Source organism: Mustela putorius, unplaced genomic scaffold (genome assembly GCF_011764305.1).
Source record: "Mustela putorius furo isolate JIRA1106 unplaced genomic scaffold, ASM1176430v1.1 tig00000743_pilon_pilon_pilon, whole genome shotgun sequence".
Taxonomy (NCBI): domain Eukaryota; kingdom Metazoa; phylum Chordata; class Mammalia; order Carnivora; family Mustelidae; genus Mustela; species Mustela putorius.
Genome location: NW_025421464.1, coordinates 154,884 through 181,996, shown reverse-complemented (window position 1 = coordinate 181,996; position 27,113 = coordinate 154,884). Strand labels below are relative to the sequence as shown.

The 27,113-nt window shown below is 48.9% G+C and overlaps 1 protein-coding gene across 2 annotated transcripts; it reads right to left on the bottom strand.

Annotated features, from left to right (window-relative positions):
* Window positions 1–681: 681 nt before the first annotated feature.
* Window positions 682–22,460, bottom strand: FKBP1A (FKBP prolyl isomerase 1A). 2 transcript variants are annotated; one of them, XM_004746760.2, is made up of 5 exons: window positions 22,050–22,247; window positions 21,902–21,949; window positions 6,867–6,979; window positions 3,600–3,764; window positions 682–1,811 (listed from the first exon to the last, which is right to left on the bottom strand). In XM_004746760.2, exons 1-4 carry the CDS (start codon window positions 22,084–22,086, stop codon window positions 3,636–3,638), a joined length of 327 nt encoding a protein of 108 aa, XP_004746817.1. In that variant the 5' UTR covers window positions 22,087–22,247; the 3' UTR covers window positions 682–1,811; window positions 3,600–3,635. The 2 variants fall into 2 exon arrangements, with proteins under 2 accessions (XP_004746817.1, XP_044939934.1); XM_045083999.1 differs by lacking the exon at window positions 6,867–6,979 and having other exon boundaries at window positions 22,050–22,460.
* Between the last annotated feature and the right edge of the window lie 4,653 nt (window positions 22,461–27,113).

Here is a 27,113-nt window from a genome sequence, read left to right as displayed (position 1 = left end):
GTGATCACTATAAAAATCTTGTGTTGTTTGACCATTTTTATAAGGGAATTTTGGAAAAAAGGAGTGATGACTCCGCAAGATCACTTCAGTGACTTAAATGAATAAAGGGATGGGTCGTGTTTTGACAGGTGCAGGAGTACTACTGACCGTCTCCATCACAAGGGAGGAGGGGAGTATTACCAGCACACACAGGGTGGGGGCCAGAGAAGCTACCAGAACTAACTAGCCTGCCCACATGACAAAGAACGTCTACACCAATGGCACCAAGGAACACCAATTCAAAACCCCCACCTTCCCTGCGTAACCCTCTATCAGTTTGCTGCAGCACATCTCCAACCGGGTAGTGGCTCGTTTCTTGAAAGCCGGTTGCATCTCCCACTTCTTGCTAACTCCAGAGAACTCAGCAAAACGCTCTACCCAGAACACACATTTAAAAAACATCTGATGATGGGCGGTAGGGGGTGGGCCTGATAGTTCCTCCACCAGAGAAGATGCAAACCTACCCCCTCTCACCCTGACACCCCAGAAGGGCCAACAGGGAAGGACATTCCTGCTACAGTTCTTTTGCCTAGCCCCAATCTCCGACACGACCACGACATCCCCACTGACAAAGCCCCTACCCCACCCCCCTATACCAAATGGCCCGGAGGGCACCTGAAAGTAATCACGATCACACAGGGCTGAGAAAAGCCAGCATAAAGCACTTTTATTGCAATAATAAAACTTGAAACTCATACGTAGTGCGGGGAGGTGGGGGTGGGGGGGTAGGCAGCAATAATTTCTCTCACCAAATCACTACACAGGACAGCAAAGGGGTGAGAGGGGGAGGAGAGGAAGCCGGGAAACTCTGATTATCAGCAGGGGGAGCCGAACATCAAAAACCGGAAGATGCTGAAGCTGTGATGACCAGCATCATTTTCTCAAGACAACACTCAAGGGTTTGTCATGACGGCTGGGCTTTCATTGGGTGTTAAGTGTCTACAAACAGCACCTTCAATTTAAACTTTCGATTAAAGTTCTTAAAATTTGGGAAGTGGAGCTTGGACAGCTATGAGATTACAAAAGTCCTGAATATCCTTTAGAAAAACCACAGGATGGGGAGAGAAAAAAATAAAATAAAATAAAAGCCAGGCCACGGAGAAGGCTTCGGAGGTCCCTGCTGGCCTGGGGACAGATACCTGTAGTGTCCAACATCGCAGTGAGAACGATTTGCTTTCAAAAGGCAGAGGGTTTAAGGGGAGGTTGGGGCAGGGCAGTGGAGGCAAAAGCTCTCCCCCCGGCCACCACTTCAGTTTTAGGTCGGGCTTTTAATACAACCCAAGGACATCTCTCAACTGGGAGAGTAATTCGGCCCTCGACAGCGCCTCAAATCTGCTATGGCTTTGCAGCGCAGCAGCAAGAATGTTTAATATATAATAGATAACAATTTCATCCAAAAAAAAAAAAAATAAAAAAATAAAGATTCTTGCATTCCCCCCCCCACCCCGACACCAATTCCTATTCTAAAGTTAACTCATTACTTGTGCTGTTAATACTTGACTAATACTTAAGTGGAAACCTAGATCCAAAAGATTGAAACTGAACCTTCACCCCAAAACAAAACGAAATAAAATGAGTAACTTGAGGTTTATGGCATATAGTTTAGGTCAACACACATACGAGGAAAAAGGGAAAGAGCAAAGCCGGGTGACAGAACACATTCAGTCGGGGTCGATGTTTAGACAAAGAGTGTAGTGGAACATCAGGAAAAGCTCCGTCCGGGTTCGCGTATGCACGCACGTCTGAGGGCGCCACATCCCTCTGCGGCACATCTGTTGGGAACAGAAAATCCGTCAGTTCCAGCAACACGGTGCTCTGTATGCATGCTGGGGACAGGCATGGGACATCAGCCATTCCAAGTCCGGGGAGCTGCAAGGTCTCACCCGGAACAAGCCACCTCCGCTCCAGCTGGGGAGAGCCTGCTGGGCTTGAACTGGCTTCCCAGAGCACTCTCCTTTTTTAAGCTAAGGTGCCGTCTACCTTGCTGAGGAGAGCAGTGACGGTCCAGTTCCCCATTACCACTGGGTCTCCCAATGTGACTGCACACAGGAATCACTTGGGGCTTTAAAAGCATGTCCTGCTGGGCTCCCACTTCTAGTGGCTGCGGTTAACTGGTCCCAGGTGTGGCCCAGCCATCGGCAGTCTTTGAACTGAGTCTTCCTGCGTGACTTCTGTGTGCGTGGCACTAAGTTGGTACATCCCTCAGGTTGAAGAGATTTAGAAAGCGTCTGTGCTCTTTATTCATTTATTCAAACCTACGACTTTCTAGGTCTGGCCTTGGGCTTTCTCTTAAGACCTGTGCAAGAAGCTGAGATGTTCTTTGGCGATGTGGGGGAGGCTCTGGCCAGGGTGACTTGTAGCCCTCTCTCCCTGCCTTCCCCCCCCTTCATCCTATCAGATTTACAGAATGCCTGTACCTAAATCAACATAATTCCAAGGCTCCCTTCAAACAGTTTTATGTCCAGAGGATTCAGTTCTCAAAGAACAGGAAAGTGGGTTTGGACTAGGTGTAGACCTTTGGGCAGACAGAGGCTCTGTAAAATGTCAAGAGGTCCCTCTTGGTGAGAATGACAAGCAGAGAAGCCAGGGTCGTCAAACCTGACCCAGGTATATACGGTTCAAATCAAAGAGAGAAAAAACAGCTAAGAATTTAAAAGCCCTTGTATTTAAAGAAGTCCATAGCAGCACAAGTTAGACTATAAGAGATAGGCCGGCAGCCACTTGTCCCAGCTTTCAAACAAAAGCATTCTCACCCAGCCCCGGGTTGTGGTCCTCTGGTTCCAGGGCCAGGAGGGGGGCAAACCTAGAAGTCTGGGGCCAGCATTCATGTGTTTTATGATTCTGATACCCACACGAAAAGTTATGAGCCATTAAGCCACTGAGTTTGGCTTCCCAGTCCTAGTCTGCCACTGCCTGGAAGTGACTTCAAGTGACCTCAGGTCCCTCACCTATTACACAGGAAGGCTGAGCAACCCCTCAGATCTCTTCTTTAGGACTGAGGGCACCTCTATACTTCACAAGCGCCCCAGCCCGCCTCACTCTTCCAGCCACAGACAGTAAGTGGGCCTATGTGCTCCAGTGTCCTGGGCGCGGCCCCACGGCAGCCCGCCAGGTGACAGTGCCTCTCTCACACCCCCTCAGGCAGTGGCCTCTCTCTACATGGTGAGGGGCTGCGTGCACTACGTCACAGCAGGCAGTCCTCAACAGCCTTCCTTCTAAAGAACTAAAATGTTGCCATTATAAATTTGGCTATGTTTCCAGTTCCCAACTCAGTTTTAGTTTCTAAGTTAAATATAAAACATCCTTCATTGAAATGGCTACCATCAGCTGCCCCATCCCAATGAGTTTTTTGGAGAGCATCCACCATCCCTTTCCACAGTGTGACCAACTTTTACATTCAAGGTGTACACTAATAACTCAAATTGAAAGGCTACCCAACTGAGCAAGAATGCAGGGGGAAAGAAAACCCATGGCATTTTTGGTTCTGCTACCCACCAAGCACTGGGTGTGACATGGGAGGTACAAAGGTAGGAAAAGACCCTTCACATTCACTGCCTTACCCAAGAATGGGGAGCTCATGGAGGAGGCCATTCCTGTCATTCCAGTTTCAGAAGCTCCACGTCAAAGACAAGAGTGGCATTTGGCGGGATGATGCCTGGGTGCCCAGTAGCACCGTAGGCATAGTCTGGGGAGATGGTCAGTTTCGCTCTCTGACCCACACTCATCTGTGAAAATAAAAAGAAAGACTCAAGCGGACATACTCCCCAACTGTCTCTGTAAGAAGCAGGGCTGCTTATTGGGGTGTCCCTTAGGCAGCGTCCCAGGACTCAGACATGCCAGTGACTGTGTGGCTGGTCTGGGGGCTGGGCACCTCCCAGTGCAGAACATGGAGGCTGGCCATTAGGCTGCACAATCCCTGCATCTGGCTCTGCAGGGCCCAAGTCCGATGACACGCACCTTCCTGCATAGGCCTCCCTGACCTGACCCCAGGCAGCCGGTACTGTGTCAGTGCCACCACTCAGGCCTTCAGCAGTCTGTCACTCAGAGCCGTGTTAAGTGGCATCCATGCTCTTAAAAAAGGAGCACTCTGACCAAAACTCCGCTTTAAAAGAAAACATATACACAGAAAGCAGTATTTGGGGTAGTCTACTCTTCTGTACTTTTCATATTTTATACTTATGCTCATACAGAAAAACTTTAAAAAGACAGATTTTACAATCATGTCTATATGTCTACTATATATATCATGTTTACTATATCGGGTATAGTAGACTACCATTTGTATGAAAAAGAGGGAAACATTTATATATTTGCACCTTGCCTATATAAACAGAAAACACCTTTGGAAGGACACAATTCCAGCATTTTTCCATGGGGAGAACAGAGTACAGTGGCCAGGATGGAGGGAAATTTTTGACTTTTAAAAACACATTTGTACTGGGGATCCTGGGTGGCTCCGTCAGTTGGGCATCAGCTTCAGCTCAGGTCATGATCTCAGGGTCCTGGGATCAAGCCCCATATGGGGCTCCCTGCTCAGCGGGGAGTCTGCTTCTCCCTCTCTTCCCCACTAATGCTCTTGAATAAATAAAACCTTTAAAAAAATACATTTGTGCTTTTTCATTTCCTAATCGAATATATAAATAAGTTTCCATATGTATTTTCTGAATGGTGAGCAGGCACTCTGCTGTGTGTCTGTCCTTCCAGCACACTCTGCTCAGCCTCCTGGTGTGCTCCTGGCTCTATGACCTGGCCCCAGAGACAGCGGCTAAGACGGAGCCACAGGCTGTGCTCAGAACTTGATATGACTTAGAACCTGTGCTCCCCACATCTCCTTTCAGAAACCGGGACACACTGGACCAGGGTGGTAGGCAGTTAAAAGCATATGGTTTAATCTAATGAAATTCAAAACAGTCGTGTCCTTTTACCCAGCAATTCCACTTCCAGAATCTTCCACTAACCACCCAAATGCCCATTTCAAGGGGAGCGGTTTCACAGGCCCATATGCACCATGGGTCAGCCACTAGAAAGAACACAGCAGCCTTGAGTGCACTAACACGGAAAGATGGCAAAGACACAGACGGGAAACAAGCAAGCTGCCCAAACAGCACCTATGGCAGGACTGCACACCTGTAAACACGTAAGAGCAAAACTCCAACAATATCAAAAGAAAGGGAAAAGGGGCACAAGACAAACCCTCTTCTTCCTGTGCTTTTAACTCACTCAAAGAAATATCCTGTGCAGTTTCAAAGGTGCTCTGTGCAGGTCTCAGACCACCCAGACTTCTCCCAAGTGACAGGCCTGGGACTGACCCCCAAGCACACTGGGTCCAGGGGTAGACTAGGCATCTCCCCAACACTCGGTCAGGCTTCGCCAAGCCTGGGATGTAAAATAGGCTGATAACACTATCTCGCTGGCCGCCAGATCTCTTGGAACACAACACAGTTATTGTTCCAGTGTCGGAAGTGCCACAGAAGATGGCTGTGGTGTGGACAATGGTTGGCACGGTTGTGGGGGATGGGCTACAGACCCAGAGCCAGCCAGACGCAGGCGGCAGGGACAGAGGTTTCCAAAGGGAAGTGAACCACAAAGATCCTCTCGTTCTTGTACTGCCAACCCTCTACCCTGCAGAACAGAAATCTAGACACTTGGGAGCGGGATGGCTTAAAGTTTCTGCAAGTTGAGCAGGTCACTGGGAGATAAATCAGTGATGGTTTCTAGAGGAAGCAGAGCAATGTGTATTCTGGAAATGAGAAAGACCTCTTTCCCTCTACTTCGGTTACCCCTCAGTTCTCTTCGGTGGGAGGGAAACAGACTGATGGCCCCTCACACAGGGCTGACTCTAAAGCCCCGTGTCTCAGGACGCCGGAACCTGATCAGTGCTGGGAGAAAGCCTCCTGGGCTTGACGGAAGGCTGGAACCCAACTGGAATTTGGCACCCCGGGTCCCCTGTTGTCCACTGGGAATTCTGCTGTGTTGGCAGAACAAAACCTGGTTACACACATGGGGAGAGAAGGCTGAGGAAACAGACACAAGGCAAACAAAATGCCTCTCTCCAAGAGCATGAGCTCTCAGAAGGGGTGTGACACAGCATGGCCAGCAATTAGACAAACGCAAATTAAGACCACATCAAGGTAACAGTTTCCCCTCATTGTCCTGTCCTGAATCCAAAAGTTGAACAAGACGCTGCTGGCGGGGCTGGGAGGAGACAAACACCCTCACAGCCCGTCCACTGGGGGCAGCTCGGGGTCATCCCGAGGGACAGCGACTGGACAGAATGTCAAAACACAGTTCACATAGCCAGTGACCCACTACCCCTCCTTCTGAGAACCCGCCTGTGGCAACATGGACACAAATGTAAAATTCAGTCCACATGAGACTCATCACTGCAGCACTGTTCATGATAGCAAAATACTGGAACTGACCGTCAACAGGGTACTGTCCCGATGAAACAAACAAAACATGCCCGCCTCAGGGCATGTGGGAAGAGAGCGTCCTCCTCTTATGTCCGGATATATAAAGTGTGAAAGATTAAATGGAAAAGCAAAGTGTCGAACACTGTGTGAGACTACAGCAAAAAAGGGGAAAAGTATGCTTTTGTAGAATGCTTAAGGAAACTCTACCAAAAAAAAACCAACAACAACAACAACAAAAAAACAAACCATGAGTTGCTGGGGTGAGGGGACTGGCAAGATGGGGTGAGATGGAAGTGAAATTTTCCACTCGCACCTTTTATTTTTGTTTGTTTCTGAACTGGATGAACGTCCTACCCACAAGCATCATTTAAAAGGCAGACACCAGGAAAGAAAACAAAACAAATGAGAGCATACCTGGGCAACCCCTTCTTCCCAGCCTCGGATCACCTCCTGCTTGCCTAGCATAAACTTAAAGGGCTTGTTTCTGTCCCGGGAGGAATCAAATTTCTTTCCATCTTCAAGCATCCCTGTGAAAAAGGGCAGTTGTAACATGAGCAACAAGGAGTGATGACGTGAGGCGAGTCAGAAGCCGGCAGCGGAGCGCCCATCCCGGATGCTGGCGCTGAAGGGCCTTGAGGGGCTGCCAGAGGCCTGAGGAGGAAGTGTGGCGTCCAGGGAGGATTTCCTGTGTCCTCAGTGGCCCTCCACAGAGCTGGGATAGTCCCTCTACCCCGGGGTTGTGAACGTTCTGCCCGACTCCAGGCAGTAGGCTGACCACCAGGTGTGAGAATGGGCAAGTGCGCATGCTCCCGACATCGATTTCCAGCACGCTCCCAGGCTAAGAACAACTGTGGGCCCTTTAGGCACATGCAGCGGCTGGCAGTCACACGCGGGCCAGAAGCAACAGGCCTTCCTCAGTTCACCCATCCCCTTTTACAGAAACGTGGGTGGTGTCAGAACTGAACTGAACGGTTTGGACGTCCGGACGCCAGCTGGTGTCAGAATCAGGGAAGGGACAACAGAAAAGACACTGAAAGCCTCTCCACGGGGAACTCCCAACAACTCCAGCAGAACTTGGGCCGGACTGCCACTCGGAGTCAGGGACTTTCCATACATGAACCTACTCAGTCCTCCCGCAGCACCATCCCCAATTCACAGAAGGAAGTGAGGCAGAGGGAAGTGAAGCAACCTGCTGAGTAGTGAAGCCAGACTATAAATCCAAAAGCCATGTTCGTCCAACTTCTCCAGTACCCCAGGAGCCAGACAAAGCACCGGGGCAGCCTCTACCGGAAGGGGGACTTCCAGAGATGGAGATGCCAGACGGTGAGTGCCACGAGAGGAACAGATTTCTGCCACTCCTCGCTGAGAAAGGACTGCCGTGGTGGCTTCTCTGGAAGCCAGAGTCAACCAGACAGCAGTCACTGAGGTCCTGAACTGTCAAACCACCATCCCACACTGGAAGGGGTAAGCCAGGTGTCCACATACAACTAACACAAAGCAGATTTTCCCGGAGGCGGAGGGTGGAAGCCCACAATGGTTCTAAGTATCACTTGGAAGACCCAGCAAAACACAGAATTCTGTTGTGTTCGGATGTTTTTAGAGGAGGAGGGAAATCCTAACATAAACCCTAGCATGAAAAACAACGTCAAACTTGCAAGTGGGATGGGGAAGCATAGATCAACTGAGAGCTTTATCAGAGCCGCCAGAAGAGCTGAACTTTGACAAAATAGGAAATGGGCAGTGGCGGGGACGGGAACTGCTGTCCTAACAGAGCAGGAAGGCAGGCAGATGTCCTGAACAGAGTGGGTGCTGACGCCGCCTGAAGTCTGGAGCCGGGGGCCGAGGCCTGAGAGGTAGACAGGAGGGCGGGGATCCACCCCTGCCAAGTCAGTGCGGAGCCAGGAACTGGTGCCCCACAATTAGCAAGCTGGTGTGTATATGGATCTCATCTCTTTACCAGCATACAATCATGGCCTGATGAAAGAAATGACAAACGGCAGCACTCGAGTAGTCTTCTATAAATGAGCAGCTGGGAGCTGCCCTCCACAACTCTCACAGTAGTCCGTCCCCTATGAGCTCTACTGCATACACTGAACCTGACCTTCTGGAACCCTGCATTAAGGGTGAGAGTAGGCCATGAGCAGTCCAGAGTCTGAGAATCCTTTCTCTGACCAGGCAGAAAGCCTTTCCAGCCACGCACCCAAGCCTGCTTAAAACAAAAATAAGGAAACCAACTCCAAGGCTTAGTTAACCTGACCAAGGTCAGAGTCAGTGCATAGTGAGGCCTGCGAGACAGAGAAGCAACACCCACCACAGCTAAAACATGGTTTCTGAGACATTGGGCACAGCAGTAAAGGAGAGCGATCCCTGAGGGGAAACTAACAAGGTCAGCCTGAGGACCGCCCAGCTTACACCCTTGGGCGTTTCCAGGGAGAGGGACCTGGACGGAGCTCAAGGCATCTGGAGTCCAAAGGACACAAACCAGGAAGGACAGAGGTGTAGAGTGAAATCCCCGGAGATGTGCAGAAGGTCCCTCTTGAGTATTTAACAGAATACTAATCAGCACATGTGTCTGAGGAAACTACTTAAGGCCAGGAAAAGAACTATCCAAAATTAGAACAGTACCCAGCACTTACACAGAGCTGGGATCAGTGACTGTTCCAACGAGGCAGACTGGAGAAAATCCTGGTTTATGAGGCACTGGGTAGGACACCCAGAAGATCTCATCTGAGCAGTGGGGAATAATCAGCCCCAAACTGAACACTGCTCCAGACCCACCTAACAAATCATAAAAGACCCACAAGGATCAAACTGTTTCCAAATAACTTATGTGCTTCCAACTACAAAGCTCAAGAAGATTTATAGGAATAAAAATATCCAGCACCCCCAAAAGGTAAAATTTGCAATGTCAAGCACCCAAAATTACCAAGCATGCAAACAGGAGGGAAAACACGACCCAAAATGAGGAGACTAATCAATCAACTGAAACCACCCTGAAACTGACAGAGAGGGAAGGACACAAAGAGTCAGACCAAACCTGCAGACATGACAACTACATTAGGCTGCTACAACTGGATACCCACAGGCCAAAAGTAAAACCTTGGACCTGCACTTCACATCATAATCAAATACCAATCCAAAACAGATAACAGACCTAAACATAAACATAAACCTATAAAAATTCTAGAAGAAAACACAGGGAAATAATGTCTGTGACTGTGGGTCAGGCAAAGATTTCTCCGATATGAGGCCAGAAAGCACTATCCATAAAAGGATCAACTGAACTTCATCAAAGCTAACAACTTCAGCACTTTGAAAGATACTTTTAAGAGAATGAAAACTCAGGCCATAGACTGGGAGAAAATCTTTGCAAAAGCACCTATCTGATAAAGAATTTGTGTCCAGAATATAGGAAGAGCTCGCAAAACTCAACAACAAGGAAACAAATAGCTCAATTTAAAAAGGGCAAGAGATGTGAACAGATACTTCACTGAAAAAAATAGCCAAGTGGCAAGTAAGCACATGATGAGAAGATGCTCGACATGACTAGTCATGACAAAAACGTGTATGAAACCACTAGGCGATCCGACCACTACTTACTAGAATGAGTACAACTGAAAAGACCGAGCACGTGACGCTCTGTGAGGATGTGGAGGAACTGGAGTTCCGACACGCTGCCGATGGGACTATAAAATGGAACGGCCGCTCTGGGAAACAGGTTGGGGACCTAAGTTAAACAAATACCTTCCATATGACCTGACCGGTCCATTTATCCTGGATAAAGACCCAGGAGAAATGACAGCCATACAAAGACTTACATAGAGACGTTCACAGCAAACTCACTCAGAATAGCAAAACGGAACCAACCCAAACAAGTGCCAACTGGTGAACGTATAAACAAGTACATCCACACAACAGGAAACTATTGAGCAGTGAGAAAGAACGAACTACTGCTAACATGGAATGACCTAAGAATCTCAAAAGAATTATGCTGAGCAGAAGCAGCCAGACACAGGTCTATACCCTGTACAATTCCACGTATACAAGCTTTTAGAAAACACAAACTCTGCTGAGAAGAGCCGGCCAGGGGTGGCGGAGGATAGAAAGAGGAGGTTTCAAAGAATGGCAAAGACACATATCAAAACTTAGGAAATTGAACCATTTAATGTAAGCAGGCCACTGGATGTCAATTATGCCTCTACAAAACTGGGTTTTTTTTTTTTTTTTTTTTAAAGAGAAAAAAGTAATAAAAGTGGGATTCACTAAAATCCTACACGTGTTTACCTCCTGCAGTCAACCCGGTAGTGGGCGGTGAGGTGCTTCCTCTGTAAAGCGAGGGAGCAAGCGAAGCAGGTGGCCCGTCAAGTCTCAGCCGCAGCTCCCACTTCAACTCCAGACATCTGTGCCAAGACCTGGAGCCCTTGAACAGCAAAACCACCTGCCAAGCTAGTGCCATCATTTCCTCGAGAAAGCACGCTCTGATGAGAGAAGGCAACTGAGGTTACAGTTCAGACACAACAGCTGACACTCCGAGCTCCGGAGGCCGCTCTTAGCAAAACCCATCACCAGCGTGGCCCTCTGTCGGTGGCACTGATGGATTTCATTTCTGACTACTCGCAAACCTAGGCCTCACGACCCACAGACTGCCTGGGACGGCCCTGTATTCTCCATTTTGAAAATGGCTTTTTTGTCTCTCCTGACTGAACACAGCTTGAGGCCAGAGAGCGGCCCTCAGAGTCCTGCGTCCCTGCAGCAGTCACCTCAACCCCAGCCCCCGCCGTGCTAGCAGCACTCGTGCCCACTTCGAGACAGGCTTTGCCTGCACGACTTGTAAGAACCAGCAGGACAGCATGAGGTTTCCATATTTAGACCTCTTCTGTGTGGTAGGAAGAATCGGAGGGGTAATCCCAGGGTGACAGTTTTCACTTTCAGCACCTTTAAATGACTAATCAGTGAGGAAAAAAATGTGAAAACTTGAGGGGCCTCTAGCTAAAAGCACAAGGACCATAAGCTATGGTTGTGTGAGGGACTATGAAGCAGCCTCTGGTGGCGAGACCATGGATGTCCCCTTCCTATGAGTTGCCTCCCCAATAATTCAGTTGTTCTTCTGGGGAAGAACCAGACTCCAATCCTCAGAGAGGGAGCAAAAAAAAAGATGTAGAGAAGACTCTCAGGTTCAACTCCCCCACAGTAGCCTACTCCTTCCTGCTCGCTCAGAAGGAACCAGGAAAGGCAGACCTGGCCAGGGGCTGCTGAGCAAAGCACCCATGGCCTATGCTCCTGGTACTTGGTCCAAGTCACAGAAGTAGTGGTGAAGACCCAAAGGCAGGTTCTGGAGATGGAAGAGGACCACGGGGTTATGATTTCACTAAGAATGCAACAGTGCATCATGGAAGGCAGAGAGTCCTGTTCCCTCTCCAGGGTAGGGAGGGCGACCGCAGAAGGACCTGTCGTGAGAGCTTCACACTTGGCTTCACACCTGCACCTGTGGCACCTCCAGTTTCTGACTCACGCTGTGGTTTTCAGTTGCTGATGGAATCTCTGCAGGTGGTTTTCGTAAGCAGCATTTTACAGGGTTCAAGCTACTGAGAGTCTTAAAGACAAAAAGCCCAAACCTAAATCCAACAATGACAACAACAAAACAGAACATCCCACACTCTAAACTTGCCAAAGCTTTTGCTATTTACAGCTGCAAGGCGGAGAAAGGACTTCTGCTTTCCACTCAACAGGTATTTTCTTAAGTACAAAAGTACAATGGTTGAATGGAGAAGGGGGAACCAAAGTGAAAGTCCCCGATCTTTCTGAAGGTTTACACTTGAAGCCACTTGGAACACTCCCAAATACATGTGCTGACCCAGGTGCAAATGGGCAGAGTGACCCAGGCCGGGCTGTTTCCCTTCCTCCTTATTATATACAGAAGCTCCCTCAACCTCTCACCCAACTGCCTCGCCAAAGACTCCTACAAACCACAGCATGCACAGCTCCAGCCCAGCAAATGAGCCTTCAGTCCTGTCTCCAGTACCACCTGATTCTTCTTGCCCATGTGCATTTTATCCTTAGGGCCGGTCAGCTATGTTTACTCTCAGACTCATTTATGTCAGTTATACTTATTGAGTACAGAAACAGAAATAGTATGGAAAGGGATGAAGTAGGAGTGTAAACAGAGAAAAGAGTGGTCCTAGCTGGCCCTTTGGAAAGACTCAACAAAGGCAAGTCACAAAAAATACTGCTAATGAATAAATGTGTGTCAATGAGACTAATGTATGTTTAAAGAAAGAAATCTTTTTTGGGACACCCGGGTGGCTCAGCTAGTTGAGCGTCTGACTTGATTTCAGCTCAGGTCATGGTCTTAGAGTCCTGGGACTGAGCCCTACGCTGGGCTTCTCGCTCAGCAGGGTATCTACTTGAGGATTTCTCTCCACTCCCCCCCGCCCCACCCCTCGCTGTCTCTAAAAATAAATAAATAAATATTAAAAAAAAAGAATAAATAAATCCAGAATGGTTTGGCGCTGATATAACCTCTTAATAGTCCTTACCGTCTTGACTTTAAAAGAATATAAAATCAGATTTTTCCAAGAACTCTGATAGGAAACTCTATGAGAAGAGCCATCCTACAAGAAAGGCATGGCCTTTAGCAAGTGATTCATGTTTGGATTTAAAATAAAATAAAATAAAATAAAATGTTTAGAGAAGCCATGTCACTTTTATGATCAGCTATCCATTTGTCCCCATCATGATGACCTGAAAAAGAGATTTTCCACCCTGCGGGAGCTAAGACATACATATCCAAAGCTTAGGTCTATGCTCCATTTCCAGGCCTCTGTGGTTGCATTCCCTGGGTAACCTTCCTGAATTGGGATTTCTGAGAACCCCACGCACGTGGTACGATCAGAGGTCATGTGCCTACCCAAAGAGGGAGCCAGCTTCTTCCTCCCCATCACACAAACCGAGTGCAAGAACATAGCCCACCTTTTATCTGGAAATGCTCCTAACCTTTTGCTAAATCTTTTTCGATTCTGTGCCAAAAGTATATTTTCAAAGGATGTCCCATGAGGGTAAGAACGCATAGGATCCCAGAACACAAACCAGAATGTGTGACCTTGTGGGCACACCTTGCCATTTCCCACTTTATCACAACACAAATAAAAGGACAGCCACATTATATGTCATGGGGCTGGGGGGGGGGGCGGGGCAGGGAGAAGACACAGAGAGGAAAACAATACTTAATAGTGGCTATTTGGTAATGGTAGAAATATGCATGATCTTTAGCTTTTCTTTTTTCCTGTTTTCCAGAAAATGCAGAGGCGGGAAGCCATCGGGTATAATGGGTAAAAGCGTGAGTTCTGGGGCTTGGCTCCAGATGATTACAGTAATCCCCTCCCTGGTGGTCCTGCTTCTGCCCTCTTTCTCTTACAGTTTAAACTTGGCACAGCAGCTAGAAGGACATTTTTCTAAAATCCAAGTCAGACCCTATTCCTCCCCTCTGCTCCAGACCCTCCTATGACTCCCCATCTTACTCAGAATAGAATCCAAAGTCCTAAAAATGGCCTAGAAGCCCTGGAGAGGCTGCCACCCCACACTGGCATGCCGCTGACTTCATCTCTGATTACTCTCACACTTTCCACTCCAAGAACACGGTTTCCTTCTGTTCTCTGTAGACACCGGTAGAGTTACTCCCACCACAGGGCCTTTGTCTCTATTGGTCCCTCTGCCTAAAATGCTCTTACGGGAGAGCCACATGGATTACTCCCTTAGCTCCTTCATGTCTTATCTCAAGTAGTTTCTCATTGAGGTCCATCTAAATCTCAGACTTCTCCTGCCCCCTCCTTTGCACTTTCTAGCTAATGTACAATATATTTTTGCTTATTAATATATGTTATCTGTTTTTCCAACTACAGTGTAAGATCTGTGAGGACAAGGACTGTGTTAGGTCTTCTTTGTTCCCATACTCTTGGTGCTCAGAACAGTGCCTTGCACAAGATGCTCAATAAGAACTTGCAGAAAAACCAAAGGTACCCTTTCCCCCTCCAGGCCTTTGCACACACGTAGCCAGCTCTTTTCTCCCCAGCCTGAGGCATACACTGTCCAAGACCATGTGGCACTTCTACCTCAGGTGTGGGCTGCTCAAGGCACCTGTCTTGTAAAAGCAGGCACAGGGAAAGGCACTCCCTTAAGGTAAGCACCTCAAAGGCAAGGCCAAGGCTTTCCCCAGTTCCTAACACATCTGTTGAATGACTGAAGGAAGGGCTTGGTATGCTGGCCTGCGTGTAGTAGATGTGAGAGGAAGTAGTCATAATTTTATAAATCCACAGTGATGGGGGCAAAGTCCAAAACATAAATATTCTCATTCTTATTCTAACTTAAAACGAAACAGAAATATTATACCAAATATAACATGAATGTGGGCTTTGTTCTGCTAGAGTCCTGAGTAACTCCATGCCAGGCACTGATGCAGGGGGCAGAGGTCCTGGAGACCACCACCAGTATGGGTCTGGTCTCCCGAGGCCTGCAGTCTGCTGGGGAAAGAGTGGAGACAACCAGTCATCCGCAGCCTGACTGCAAGGAAGGCCACAAAGGAAAGGAACAGGCACTCTACTGGACAATCAGAGGCGTGTGCTGTGAGCATGTCTGAAGAATCACTTTAGTCAAGGGTCAGTCAGGGGACACTCAATGAGGGGCACCCTGGAGGCTGTGAGAGAGAAGAGCCTGCCTGTGGCAGGGAGTGGTGGCCCTGTGGGAGCTGCTCTGCACAGGGCTAGAGAGCTCCCTCCTAGGAGGGGAAGAGTAAAGGTCGTGAGAGCAGAGCCGGCAGCACCCAGGAGTGGATTATGCCCCACCCCTTCCTCTTCCTCCTCCCTGTCAGCTTTGCACTGCTAGAATTTACCCAGACAAAGTTAAGGGGAGCTGGGGAAGGAATACAAGGACTCAGCTGAGTTCTTCAGTAGGTAAAAGAACAGGAGAGGAAAAAAGAAAAAAAAACACAAACATCACCATGAGCACCAAAGGGAGAACTGGATAGTATACGCCTAAGTTATCCAAAATACCCCTGGCCTTTTCCAGGGGAACAGCAGGTGACAATACTATTTTTGGAGGAAATCCCAAGGCAGACAGGCGATCCCTAGTTTACAGCTACAATGAACCCAACAGCACTTCATAAAATCAGTTTGTTTTTAAGTGGGTCTCCACACCCAACATGGGGCTTAACCACTACACCAATATGAAGAGTCGTATCCTCTACTGCCAGGCATCCCACAAAAATCAGTTTTTAACCACCAAAAACATTCAAGTTAAAAAGCCTCTGGATGAATGGGTAAATTGTATGGTATATAAATTATATCCAATAAAGCTGTTAATGAAGAAAAAAAAAGTCCATGAGACCCACTGAAAGGAACCAGAGCTCTCTGGAGAGACGACTAAGACCAGGACCACAGTAGGGAAACCAAGGAACTGATTAAAGAATAAGGGAGCCTATCAAAAAGGTACTGGAGGCAGTTCAAAGGGGCTCCTAGTGGCCAAATCTGGGACAATGTGATTATCAGAAAGAATAAGGAATATCAGTTATTTTAAGCCCTGAGGGAATTTATGAGTCTCCACCATACTAACAACAAAAAACAAAAAAGTTGATGGGGGTGGGGAGAGCCATTTGTCACCACTGGGGAAGATGACAACAGATTTCTCACTTTAGTATTTGATAACTGAAGGAAAAGAATTAAGCTTTTACCCTATTTTATAGAACAGCAGCTGATAAATGTAGAAGGTATAAAGGAATTTTAAAACTGTCGGTCTGTAAATGCTGATGAAACGGTGTCTTCCGGCAAGAATCCTCAACGATGTCAATGCCAGAGGTGGGAAGTGGATGAGGACCAGGCCCAGGGAGGAGGGCCAAGAACCCCAGAAATGGCCGGCTTCCTGCAAAGGGGAAAAGGCGCCTTTACAGAAAAGATCCAAACAGGGGTGTTCACCACGGTGTGCCAGGCATCGTGTGTGAAGCATGGAAGCCGTCCCCAGAAACAGGAGGGAGTCCCACAACACCAGGAGCAAACCAGGGGACAAACCAGGGGGCAGATCAGGAAACAGACGGTGGGCATTCAGATGGTAACAAGCCTGCTCTCTTTGAACACCCAGGGTCATTAAGAAAGAAAACCAGTGTGAGAACTCTTCTAGGTTGATCCCAGACACAATATCCAAGTGCAATGAGTAAACCTTGAAAGAATTCTGGCTACAAAAAAATAGAACACTTTAATGACATCTGGGGTGGTTTCAAGATGAATTTGGCTTTAGCTACTATTAAATCATTTCAAGTTTTCTTAGATGGACCAGTAGGAGGGTAAGGAGGATATTCTCCTTCTCAGAGCAAGCTCGAGTATTCAGAGGTACACGGCCGGCCATCTGCAGCTGGACTGACTTATGAACAACCCAGAGACTGTACGCACACGTGTGTCCCCTCTGTGAGAAGACAGAAATGCAAAACAGGACGAAACGCCATACATCATAGAATCCAGGCAGTGGGTACAGGGGTATTGATTTTGATTTTTCTCTACGTCTGAAAACTTCACAAGTAAGAGTCACACATACACACAAGCATGCTATGGGGCCTTCAGTTCGCTCAAGTGAGCCTTCTGCTCTCACCTGTGCAAGGAGAGAACAGGACACCTGCGTGACTACGTATACTGGTAATCACAATCCCAAAGGAGAGAAAAGAATGCTTCCACAGCAAAGTCTATTTCCAAAATGTTAGAACCCCATTTTGTTCAGGAAACTTGAGGAGAAAAGAATGGACACCGTTGGACGGCAGCGATGCCAGCGGGAGACCCAGTGTAAAGCACAGAACTGCTCAATTGCTGTGCTGTACACCTGAAACCAATGAAATGCATGTCAGCGATGCTTCAACTAAAAAAAAAAAGGACTGGCACCTCGACTTACACAGCCAGGCTCTCTCGTGCCCACCAAGAAACAAGGAAAGGGAAACGAATGCTAACCACCTCCCTCGGTAGGTACAATTAGCATATGGGCTGCTACTTTCTTAGCCAGTATGTTCTATTCTGTAGGTAACGTGCAGGCCTGTTTGAACATGAACCTTCACTCAGATCTGTGTCTCTTATCAGTGCCTATTTACCTACGTGTGAAGGAATGGAGGCTGGGGCTTGGCCCCAACGCTGTCCTGCATCAGCCTGGGCCACTCCAGGAGCTGAGTGCTGATGCCTCTCTCCCACTCTAGGCATCCCAGGTGATGCTGGCTGGCCGAAGGACCAGCGGGGACACATCACCCCATGCCCGAGGCACAAGCAGCCCCGTGAACGTACTCGCCCCCAGCGGATGGCACACGGAAGCTGAGACAAGCGCAATAATTTGCCCAAGCTCTTCTGATCTGTTACATGGTAGAGGCAAGATCTGAAACCCAGCAAAGAACCTCACATCCCCTTTGGGGTTCACTGTCCACCACCTTTTCCCTCCTGGCCAGGCTGGCACACAACACACCCAGGATACAACCAGAACCCTGTTTCTCACCCTGCGCTCAAAAGTTCCATGATCACACAGCAGCCAGAAGGAAGTGGGCCTGTGAAAACCCAAGTCAGCTCATGACCCTCTAACGGCTGCCGCCTCACTCAGAGAGAAAGCCGATGCTCTTCTAGCAACCTGCAAGGCCCCACCATCACCTCCTTCTCCCACCGCTTTCCTCTCCCACCGTCCAGTCCAGCCACCCTGGTCTCCTTGCTGTTCCCCAAGCACAGCAAGCATGCCCCAGCCTCAGGCCCTCTGTCTGGAAGACTCCTTCCCTGGGCAGCACACTGCTAGTGTGTGCCACTTAAAATGCCACTTTGTCAGAGGCCTTTGCCAACCACCCTCACAAAAGCAGCACTCCCTCCGCAGGCCTGCACTCTGCTTTCACCTCTCCCCAGGGCTTCTTGCCACCTGACACACCTGCGAGCCAGCAGCCTCGTCACCCCAGGAAAACCCTGCCAGATCTAGCCTTTGCCTCTGTAGTTCGCTGGCCATGGCCCCGGTGCCTGGCTTGCTGCTGCTGCTCCATAAACACCTGCTGTGGGAAGGAAAAGGAAGAGGACAGCCAGTCTGACTGAAGACACCGTGGCGTGGGGGTGGGACCAGACCCGCCTGAGGAGCCTCTGCTGGGCCTCCTCCCAACACCGGATCAGCCAAGAAATGCGCAGCAGCGGGGTGCGTGGAATAAAGCCGAGAGGGGAGTGGACAGAGAGGTGAAAGAAACGCAAGGGGTTGCAGACGGGGCTGCAGAAGAATGGCCCCCTCAGCTGCCCTCCAAGGGGACCCACTGAGGAGGTGAGGCTGAGGGACGCCTGGTTTTTTCTCATTTAGAAGCCAGGCTACTGACAACTTAAACCCAATCCCAAGGGCGAAATGTCAACTATCTTTTAAGAGGATAAAAAAAGAATTCCTTCAATCCACTTGAGGTTGCTCTGACAATGGCAGGCATGTGGCCTGCTGACAGGAGCAAAAGGGACATAAGCCTAGCTGTGTGTCGGGACAAGCTTGACAAGAACAATGACGGAGCTACCGGAGGCCAGGAAGGAGCTGTGGGAATCCACTTGATCCTCAAGGCACATACTTGGCAGGCTATCCCTCCACCTCCTTCCTCCCACCTCAGTGCCTGTCATGCTACTAGGAGGTCCTTGGCTGGGGATAGCAAAAAGTTTTCGCTTTCCCTTCTCGCACCGCAGAGAGGTGAGGCAGGCCTTTCTCTGAGGCCATGTGCGTGCTGTGCTCTGCTAGAGGCCACAGAAGGCACCAGAGGGAGCCTTGAGAGTGGCCTCAAGGCTATGACCGGCAGCCACCAGCAGCACTCAAAAGGTCCACGTGGTCAAAGTCAGCCTGTGCTATGCCCACCTCCGGCGGCTGACAGGGGACTTTGGCTACCTTCCTTCTACTGCTGTTTCTTTGGACCTGCCCCGGGAATCAGCAGCAGTGGACAGCAGGCCAGAGCAGGCCGGATCAACAGTGTTTGACCCAAACCTGGGTCAGTCAGATTCTCCCTCCTAGGAATTGTAATCACTGGAGCCACACAGCCAAGCAATGTGAGAAACCGGGCATGGGGGTGGAAGGGCACGCAGGGGACTTCCAACATCCACCACTTGGGAAAAGGCAGAGAGAAAGAAGTCTGACAAGGGAATACTGACGCAGCCAGACAGAGAAAAACAGGGATGAAAACTAGGAGCGTTACGAGAATGTCTTCTTGTTCTTGAGGCCCAGTGGGCTTCCCGCCATTGAAGACCCTCAAGTCCTTCTGGTGCTCCCCCACCCCCATCATATTGCCTCAAGATTAATTCTGTTCCCACAGGCTTGAAAGCCTTTGCTGCTACAGATGAAATCTCAAAGCGCCTACCCATTCCTCTCACACCCCCACAGGTCTCAAACAGGTTCTTCCTGGGAGGCTGGTGGCAAAGACCCGCAGGAACAAAGCCGCCTGCCCAAGAACAGCCTATTCTGTGAGCAAGAGGCAGAGCTGGCTTCTCACTGAGGCGCCTTTGTAGAGCTTATCAAAAATGAAATGAAAAAGAAAGCTTTTGTCCCAATGCATGCCAGGGTCCTGCTGCTGTTCTGAGAGCGTGTGGGTGGGTGCCACCCTCAAGGAAAACACAGACTTGAAGAGGCACTGGGAGCCCTGATGGTGTTCTGGGTCCCACGACCATCTGTTCTCTTAGCAAAGGCTCCAGACATGCTGTGTGGGGACGTTTCACCAAAAAGCACAGTGAAACATGGTTCAGGCTATGGATCCAATCCTGCCTTCAGCACCAGAAGATGGGCAAGCCAAGGATGAGGGGCACAGACTCGGGAGTGAGAAAGATATAACCAATTATCCTCATGTGGCTACTTATCAAATGGGGGTGGGAGAAGTCACCTCCTCACCCATGTCCCAGTGTCTGCCCCAAGTGGCTGTGGGAACTAAAATAACTGCTCACTCACCCCAGCACTGTAAAAGGCAACGCTTACTCTTTTCATCCCACTGATCAAAAGCAACCAAACTGACAAGATTTCCTCCATTAGAGCTCCTAGGCTCAGGTGCTGACCATGGCCTACAAAGCAAGCCATTTAAAATGTCAAAAGCACTTTCCAGTTTCATCTCACAGGCATGAGAAAGTTCCCTAAGAAGATGGGTTTCAATACTTCCTCCTGGGGTAGCCTTTTAAAAGGTTCTAGTCCTTAACTCCCTCTACCCCCTGCCCCCATTTCTGCCCCTGGAGAAGAGCCAGAGAAATAATACAGCCAAATAAGTAAAAGGGCATGGGAAGGGAGATGTGAGGTGCCATTCCCTTCCTTCCCTATGAGAGTCATTTCCCTTAACAGAGGGCTCCCCCATAATCTGGGAGAGAAGGGTAGAAGCTTATCCTTCAGCAGCTTGGTCCTAACTGCTCACAGCCTACTAACCCAGGAGGAGGAGGAGGAGAAAGAGGAAAAGGGAGGGAAGGAGAAGAAACAGAGGAAGGGGGAGGAGGAACAGAGGAAAGGGTGGGAAAGGGGAGAAGGGGGAAGGAGGAGGGGGAGGGAAGGTTATTCAGATCAACAACTGTGGCTACACCAATCACCCCCCCAACCTCCAGCCCACAGCCAAGGAGTCTCCGCCTGCTCAGCCTCCACCCCCCCCCCCCCAATACAACCCAGGAGGACCTTGTAAGGGCATGGAGTAAAAGATGGGTCTCAAGGCATCCACTCTGAAGTCTGAATTCCGGCAAAGTCTAATTCTGGCTGAAGGTCTACAGGCTCCTTTGGCTTACATTACTGTTTGTTATTCTAACAGAGCCTCAGTTTCTTTGTCTTTAAAATGGGTGGGAGAAAGCCTAGTTGTGGGCAGGGGAGGCTAAATTACAAGTTCCGTCAGCCTGGGCCCTCACCGCCACTGAGGCTTGGATTTCTAAGTGGCTCAAAAGTCAGAAGAGGAAGGAGACGGGGCGGATCTAGCTCCTCCAAAGCCAGGTTGAGCCAAAGCAGTTGAGCCTTAGGAACCCGGGCGTTTCTCCAGCCGCGGCGGAGGTACGAATCTCGACTTCGAAAGAAGCAGCTCCAAAGAGTGGAAATTACTTCGCCCTTCTTATCTCCATCCAAGGGAGAGCCGGAAGGGGAGGCAGGGTGTCACCCGGGACACAGAAATGGTACAAATCCTTTCTCATGGTCCCTTGCCAGGGCGCTGCCCGTTCTGGAGCATGTGACCTTGCGCCAGCAACTTCACCTCCCCAAAACCTCAGTTTCCCCATCTGTCCAGTGGGCACAGGACTGCTCCGGAAGCGCGAAAGCGCCGGCTCAGGCCGTCCCGGGTTCGGCTGGCCAGAGGTCGCCCCCTCTGGGGCGCTGCCACCGCCCAGGCCTCCGCCTTGGGCCACGCGGGCCCCGCCGCCGCCACCACGCCCCGGGCCTTTGCCCCCAAGGCCGCCGTGGCCAGCTGAGCCGAGACCTCCCACCCCGCGAGCCCGCCGACTCACCCGTGTAGTGCACCACGCAGGTCTGGCCGCGCTTCGGGAAGGTGCGCCCTGAGGAGACAGACAGGACAGACAGACAGACAGACGGGAGCGGTGAGCGGATGCGCGCGGCGGCAGGGGCTCTCCGGGCCCGCCGAGCGCGCCTACTCACCGTCTCCGGGTGAGATGGTCTCCACCTGCACTCCCATGGCGGCGGCTGCGGAGACGGAGGCGGCGGCGGCGGCGGCAGGGGACGCTGGGCGCGCGGGCGGGCGGGCTGCACGGCGGGCGGCGTGGACCCACAGCGGACCTGGCGGCGCTTCCCCGACTCTGCCTCGGCCCTCGGCGCCTCGCCTGCGCACGCGCGCGCCCCCGCACGCCCCGCCCTGCGTGCGCGCCCCACACGGCGCGCACGTCCCCGCAGCCCGGTCGGCGGGCTGGGGGACCGGAAGCCCGGCGGCCCCGAGGCCTCCGGATGCAGCCGTCTGGAGGGCGGTCGTGGCTCCCCCGACCCTTCCCTTCCCGTGCTCCCGGCCTGACGGGCCTCTCTTCCCCCAGCTTTCCGCATCTGGGAAATGGGATTAATGAGTGGGGGCCGGCCGCTTACCGGCTAGGTGACTTTGAGCAGGTTCCCACTTTGAAGTACTCGCTTGCGTAAACAGCAGGGTTGTGGGAGGTCGGCGCCTCTGTGCGCTCACGTTAGCGTTCACCGAATGGCTCACGATTCTGAGCTTTGCTTTTCTTCGTGGGAAGAGGAGTCGGTATTTACACTGCCCTGTGTCGGAATGTCACTCATTCATTCATTCGTTGCTTATATCCTTAGGTTCTTACCAAACGCCTACCGTATGCGGTGCCCTAGGCGCTGGGGAAGCAACAGTTGAAGGAGACAGATTGGGTCCCTGACCTCACAGAACTTAAAGAGTCTGGTGAGGGAGAGACCATCAAACTGTCAGAGATCAATGTAAAGTTTCAATTTTATTCGTGCTGTCGTTGATCCGTGGCGTTATGCTCGGAAGCACGAATAACAGAGATGCCTCACTTAGTCTGGGGTCTGTGTGTGTGTCTGTGTACCTTCCGTGAGGTAGCCAGGTTTAGCCAAGGTCTGAAGGAATTGACCCACTGTGTGTTTGCTGGGAAAGAAAGAACATGCAAAGGCACTGTGGCCCCAGGGAACATCGTGACACCACAAAGGATGGGAAATCGGTAGATCTGTATCATCCATCTCTGGGTCTTCCTGTATGTGCTCCTGAGATATTTTAAACATGACCTCAATGTTCTTGGACACTTCCCATCATCTAGGTTCCCTTCCCCAGAATCTCAGGTGGAGCCTGGGTGGCTCAGTCGGTTAAGCACCTGCCTTTGGCTCTGGCCATGATCCCACTGTCGTTGGTTCCAGTCCTGCATCAGTTCTCTGCCTGCCACTCCCCCTGCTTATGTGCTCGCTCGCTCTATCTCTCTCTCTGACAAATAACTAAAATCTTTTTTTTTTTTTAGATTTTTTAAAATTTATTTATTTGACAGAGACCACAAGTAGGCAGAGAGGCAGGCAGAGAGAGAGGAAGGGAAGCAGGCTCCCCGCTGAGCAGAAAGCCCGATATGGGGCTCGATCCCAGGACCCTGAGATCATGACCTGAGCCGAAGGCAGAGGCTCTAACCCACTGAGCCATCCAGGCGCCCCCCACCCCACCTTTTTTTTTTTTTTTTTTTTTTTTTTTTTTTAAGAAGAATCTCAGGATGCTTGTGACAGCTTTGACAATTTTTGTATTATTTTGGATATGGACTTTAACAGAAACCAAAGTAACAGTGCATGAAAGAAGACCAAAATTGTTATCTCTCTTTTCTAACAGTCCAGAGGCAGGCAGTTCAGCTTCACAGGCTGATCCTCCTACTTGAGCCTCTCCATCCCTAGGATCCTACTCCCCGATGCATGACCCAAGTTGACTCTCCAGAATGTTTATGTCCCAACCAGTGGCAAGGGGGAAAGATGGAAGAAGGCAATGTCTCCCTCCTGTAAATACATGATCTAGAAGTTGCATGCATCTGTTCCCTCACACCTCACTGGCTACTACATAGGGAAGAATGTATATTAAGAGACAAAATTAGGGGCGCCTGGGTGGTTCAGTTGGTTAAGCACCAACTCTTGATCTCAGCTCAGATCTTGATTTCAGGGTCATTAGTTCAAGCCCTGTGTTGGGCTCCACCTACTTAAAAAAAAAAAAAAAAGACAAAATTAAAAAGGGAGAGCTCACCAGTGGCCAGGACTGCCCCCCTATCCCACTCTGCCACCTCCACAACCACCTGAAGAAAGTCAGACTGCAGAGTTCCCGGTCAAGCCCACCCTAAAGCCCAGCAGCCTGTGGCTTCCCTCATTTTCATTCTGTGATCTGATGGTTCTCTTGTAGCTCTGGACTGGGCATCAGTTCAGAACATAGACCGGTCTTTGAAACAATGTCCATCCCAATCCACAGACAGAAGAATTTGTTTACCTTTTCATTAGGGAATTTGCCAAAAACCTCAGGTTTGCACCCCCTCTTCTTCACTGTTTTGGGGAATAGAAACATGTGACTATATTTCAGCTCTTTTTAGTCCTGAGATGAATTGGCCACCAGGGCAGATGTGTGCTAGGTAACACAAGGGACACTTATTAAATATTTGTAAGACTTTTAAAATCACTGAGAGAGTTCCTTTCCAACCTGGCTTTTTTTTTTTTCTTTTTTACTGAAGTAGAGTTGACACACGATGTTCCTTGAGTTTCAGGCATACAACGTAGTGAACCGACCAGTCTACACATTAGGCTGTACTTGCCACACATGTAGCTGCCACTGGACACCACATAATACTATTACAATACTGTTGTCTGTATTCCCTATGCTGTACCTTTCATTCCCGTGACCTATTCATCCCATAATCGGAAGTCTGTACCTCCCACTCCCTTTCACGCATTTTCCCGTTGTCCTGCCCCCCTCCCCTTAGTAACAATAGATATGGGGTTGTCTCTGTTTTTTATTTGATTTATTCATTTATTTTGTGTTTTAGATTCCACATATAAGTGAAATCATATGGCATTTGTCTTATGCAGTCTGACTTATTTACTCAGCATAATACCCTCTAGGTCCATCCATGTCACAAAAAGCAAGTTCTCATCACTTTTTATGGCTGAGTAATATTCCACTGTAGACGTATATCACATCTTCTTTATCCCTTCATCTATTGATACACACTTGCTTCTATATCTTGACTGTTGCAAATAATGCCATAATAAACATAAGGATGCATACATATTTTCTAATTAGTTTTGTTGTTGTTGTTGTTTTCTTTGGGTAAAAAAAATACCCAGTAGTGGAATTATTGGATGGTATGGTATTTCTATTTTTATTATTTGAGGAACCTCCATACTGTTTTCCACAGTGACTGCACCAATTTACACTCCCAGCAACAGTGCAAGCTGGTTCTTTTTACTCTACATTTTTGTCAATGCTTGTTATTTCTTGTCTTTTTAGTCTAGTCATCCTGACAGGTGTAAGGTGCTATCTCATTATAGTTCTATTTACAGTTCCCTGATGATTACTGATGTTGAGCATCTTTTCATGTGTCTGTTGGCCATCTGATGTCTTCTTTGGAAAAATGTCTATTCATGTCATCTATCTGTTTTTAATTGGATTTATTTTTGGGGGGTGTTGAGTTCCAAATTGATTTTGGTTCTATGTTCATACATAGCCTAGTTATTACTTTTTTTTTTTTTTTTTTTTTTTTACAAAATTGTGGTTTATTTTCTTGTAAGACTTAATTGGCTAGCTTAAGTCTAGTTATTCATTGATAAAAATGTTGTGTTCAAATCCTTTATTTTTTTTTAGTGTTTTAAAAAGATTTATTTATTTTAGAGAGAGTCGGGGGAGGGGCAGAGGAAGAGGGACAGAGAGAATCTCAAGCAGACTCCCTGCTGAGGGCTGAGCCCAACACAGGGCTTGATCCCACAACCCTCAGATCATGACTGGAGCCAAAATCAAGAGTCAAATGCTGGGATGCCTGGGTGGCTCAGTTGGTTAAGCAGCAGCCTTCGGCTCAGGTCATGATCCCAGCATCTTGGGATTGAGTCCCACTTTGGGCTCCTTGCTCAGCGGGGAGCCTGCTTCTCCCTCTGCCTCTGCCTGCCTCTCTGTCTGCTTGTGCTCACTCTCTCTGACAAATAAATAAATAAAATCTTAAAAAAAAAAAAAAAAAGAAGAGTCAAATGCTTAACTAACTGAACCACCCAGGCGTCCCTTGAAAAAGATTTTCAAATCTTTTAAAATCAAACTTCGGCAGCCAGAAGAACTTAAAACAGAAATAGTGAGTGACTCTAAGAGGTGGGACTAGGAGAAAGGCAGATTAAACTTTTCATTTAATGTCATCCTGAGCTGATTGAATTTACTGTAATCTCTGTGTGTATTATTTTCGTGGTTTATAAAGGACACATGATGTCATTTAAGTCTCAAGTTATAAGCATCCCTGATGACAGGAGAAGGGAACATTCCTTGGTGCACCGAAATCTGAAAAATGGGGCTTAGATTTCTTTAGGATTATCCTGTTTGTATTTCATTCGTCTTCTTGAATGTGTTTGTTTATATTATCTTTCACCAAATATGGGAAGTTTTCAGCCATTTTTTCTTCAAATGTTTTTTCTGCACCACTATTTCTCCTGTTCTTTCCAGATTCTGATGACATAAACATTCACTCTTTGGGAAGTGTCCCACCAGTTCCTGACGTTCTGTTCATTTCCTCCCAATTTTCTGTGTTGTTCAGATCAGATAATTTTTTTCTTTTTTTCTTTTTTAAGATTTTATTTATTTATTTATTGAGAGAGAGAGACCATGAGGGGGGAAGTTCAAAGAGAGAAGCAAGCCCCCTGCTAAGCAGGGACTCCAATGCTGGACTCAATCCCAGGACTCAAGGATCATGACCTGAGCTGAAGGCAGTCACTCCACCAACTGAGCCATCCAGGTGCCCAATTTTTTCTTCTTTTGAGAAAGAGAGAGAGCATGCACACACAAGATGCACATACAATCCACCACAAAGATTTCGGTGACTATTAAATATTAAAATACCTCCCAAACAGTTACTAGATAGCAGTGCCCCCTGTCCTCTATCACCTTCTCCCTTCTATTCTCTGGTGCACCACCTTCTCAGAGGCAGAGGGAAACGGAGAGGGAGAATCGTAAGTAGACTCTGCTCAGTGTGGAGCCTGGCACAGGGCTCG

What these genes read in the sequence shown, in the direction of transcription:
- FKBP1A (XM_045083999.1), bottom strand. Translation starts at nt 22,445, where the DNA reads ATGCGGAAAGCTGGGGGAAGAGAGGCCCGTCAGGCCGGGAGCACGGGA. An exon ending in GACCATCTCACCCGGAGACG is followed by an intron (nt 21,950 to 22,049) that starts GTGAGTAGGCGC and finishes CTGTCTCCTCAG; the next exon opens with GGCGCACCTTCCCGAAGCGC. An exon ending in CTGCGTGGTGCACTACACGG is followed by an intron (nt 3,765 to 21,901) that starts GTGAGTCGGCGG and finishes TTATTTTCACAG; the next exon opens with ATGAGTGTGGGTCAGAGAGC.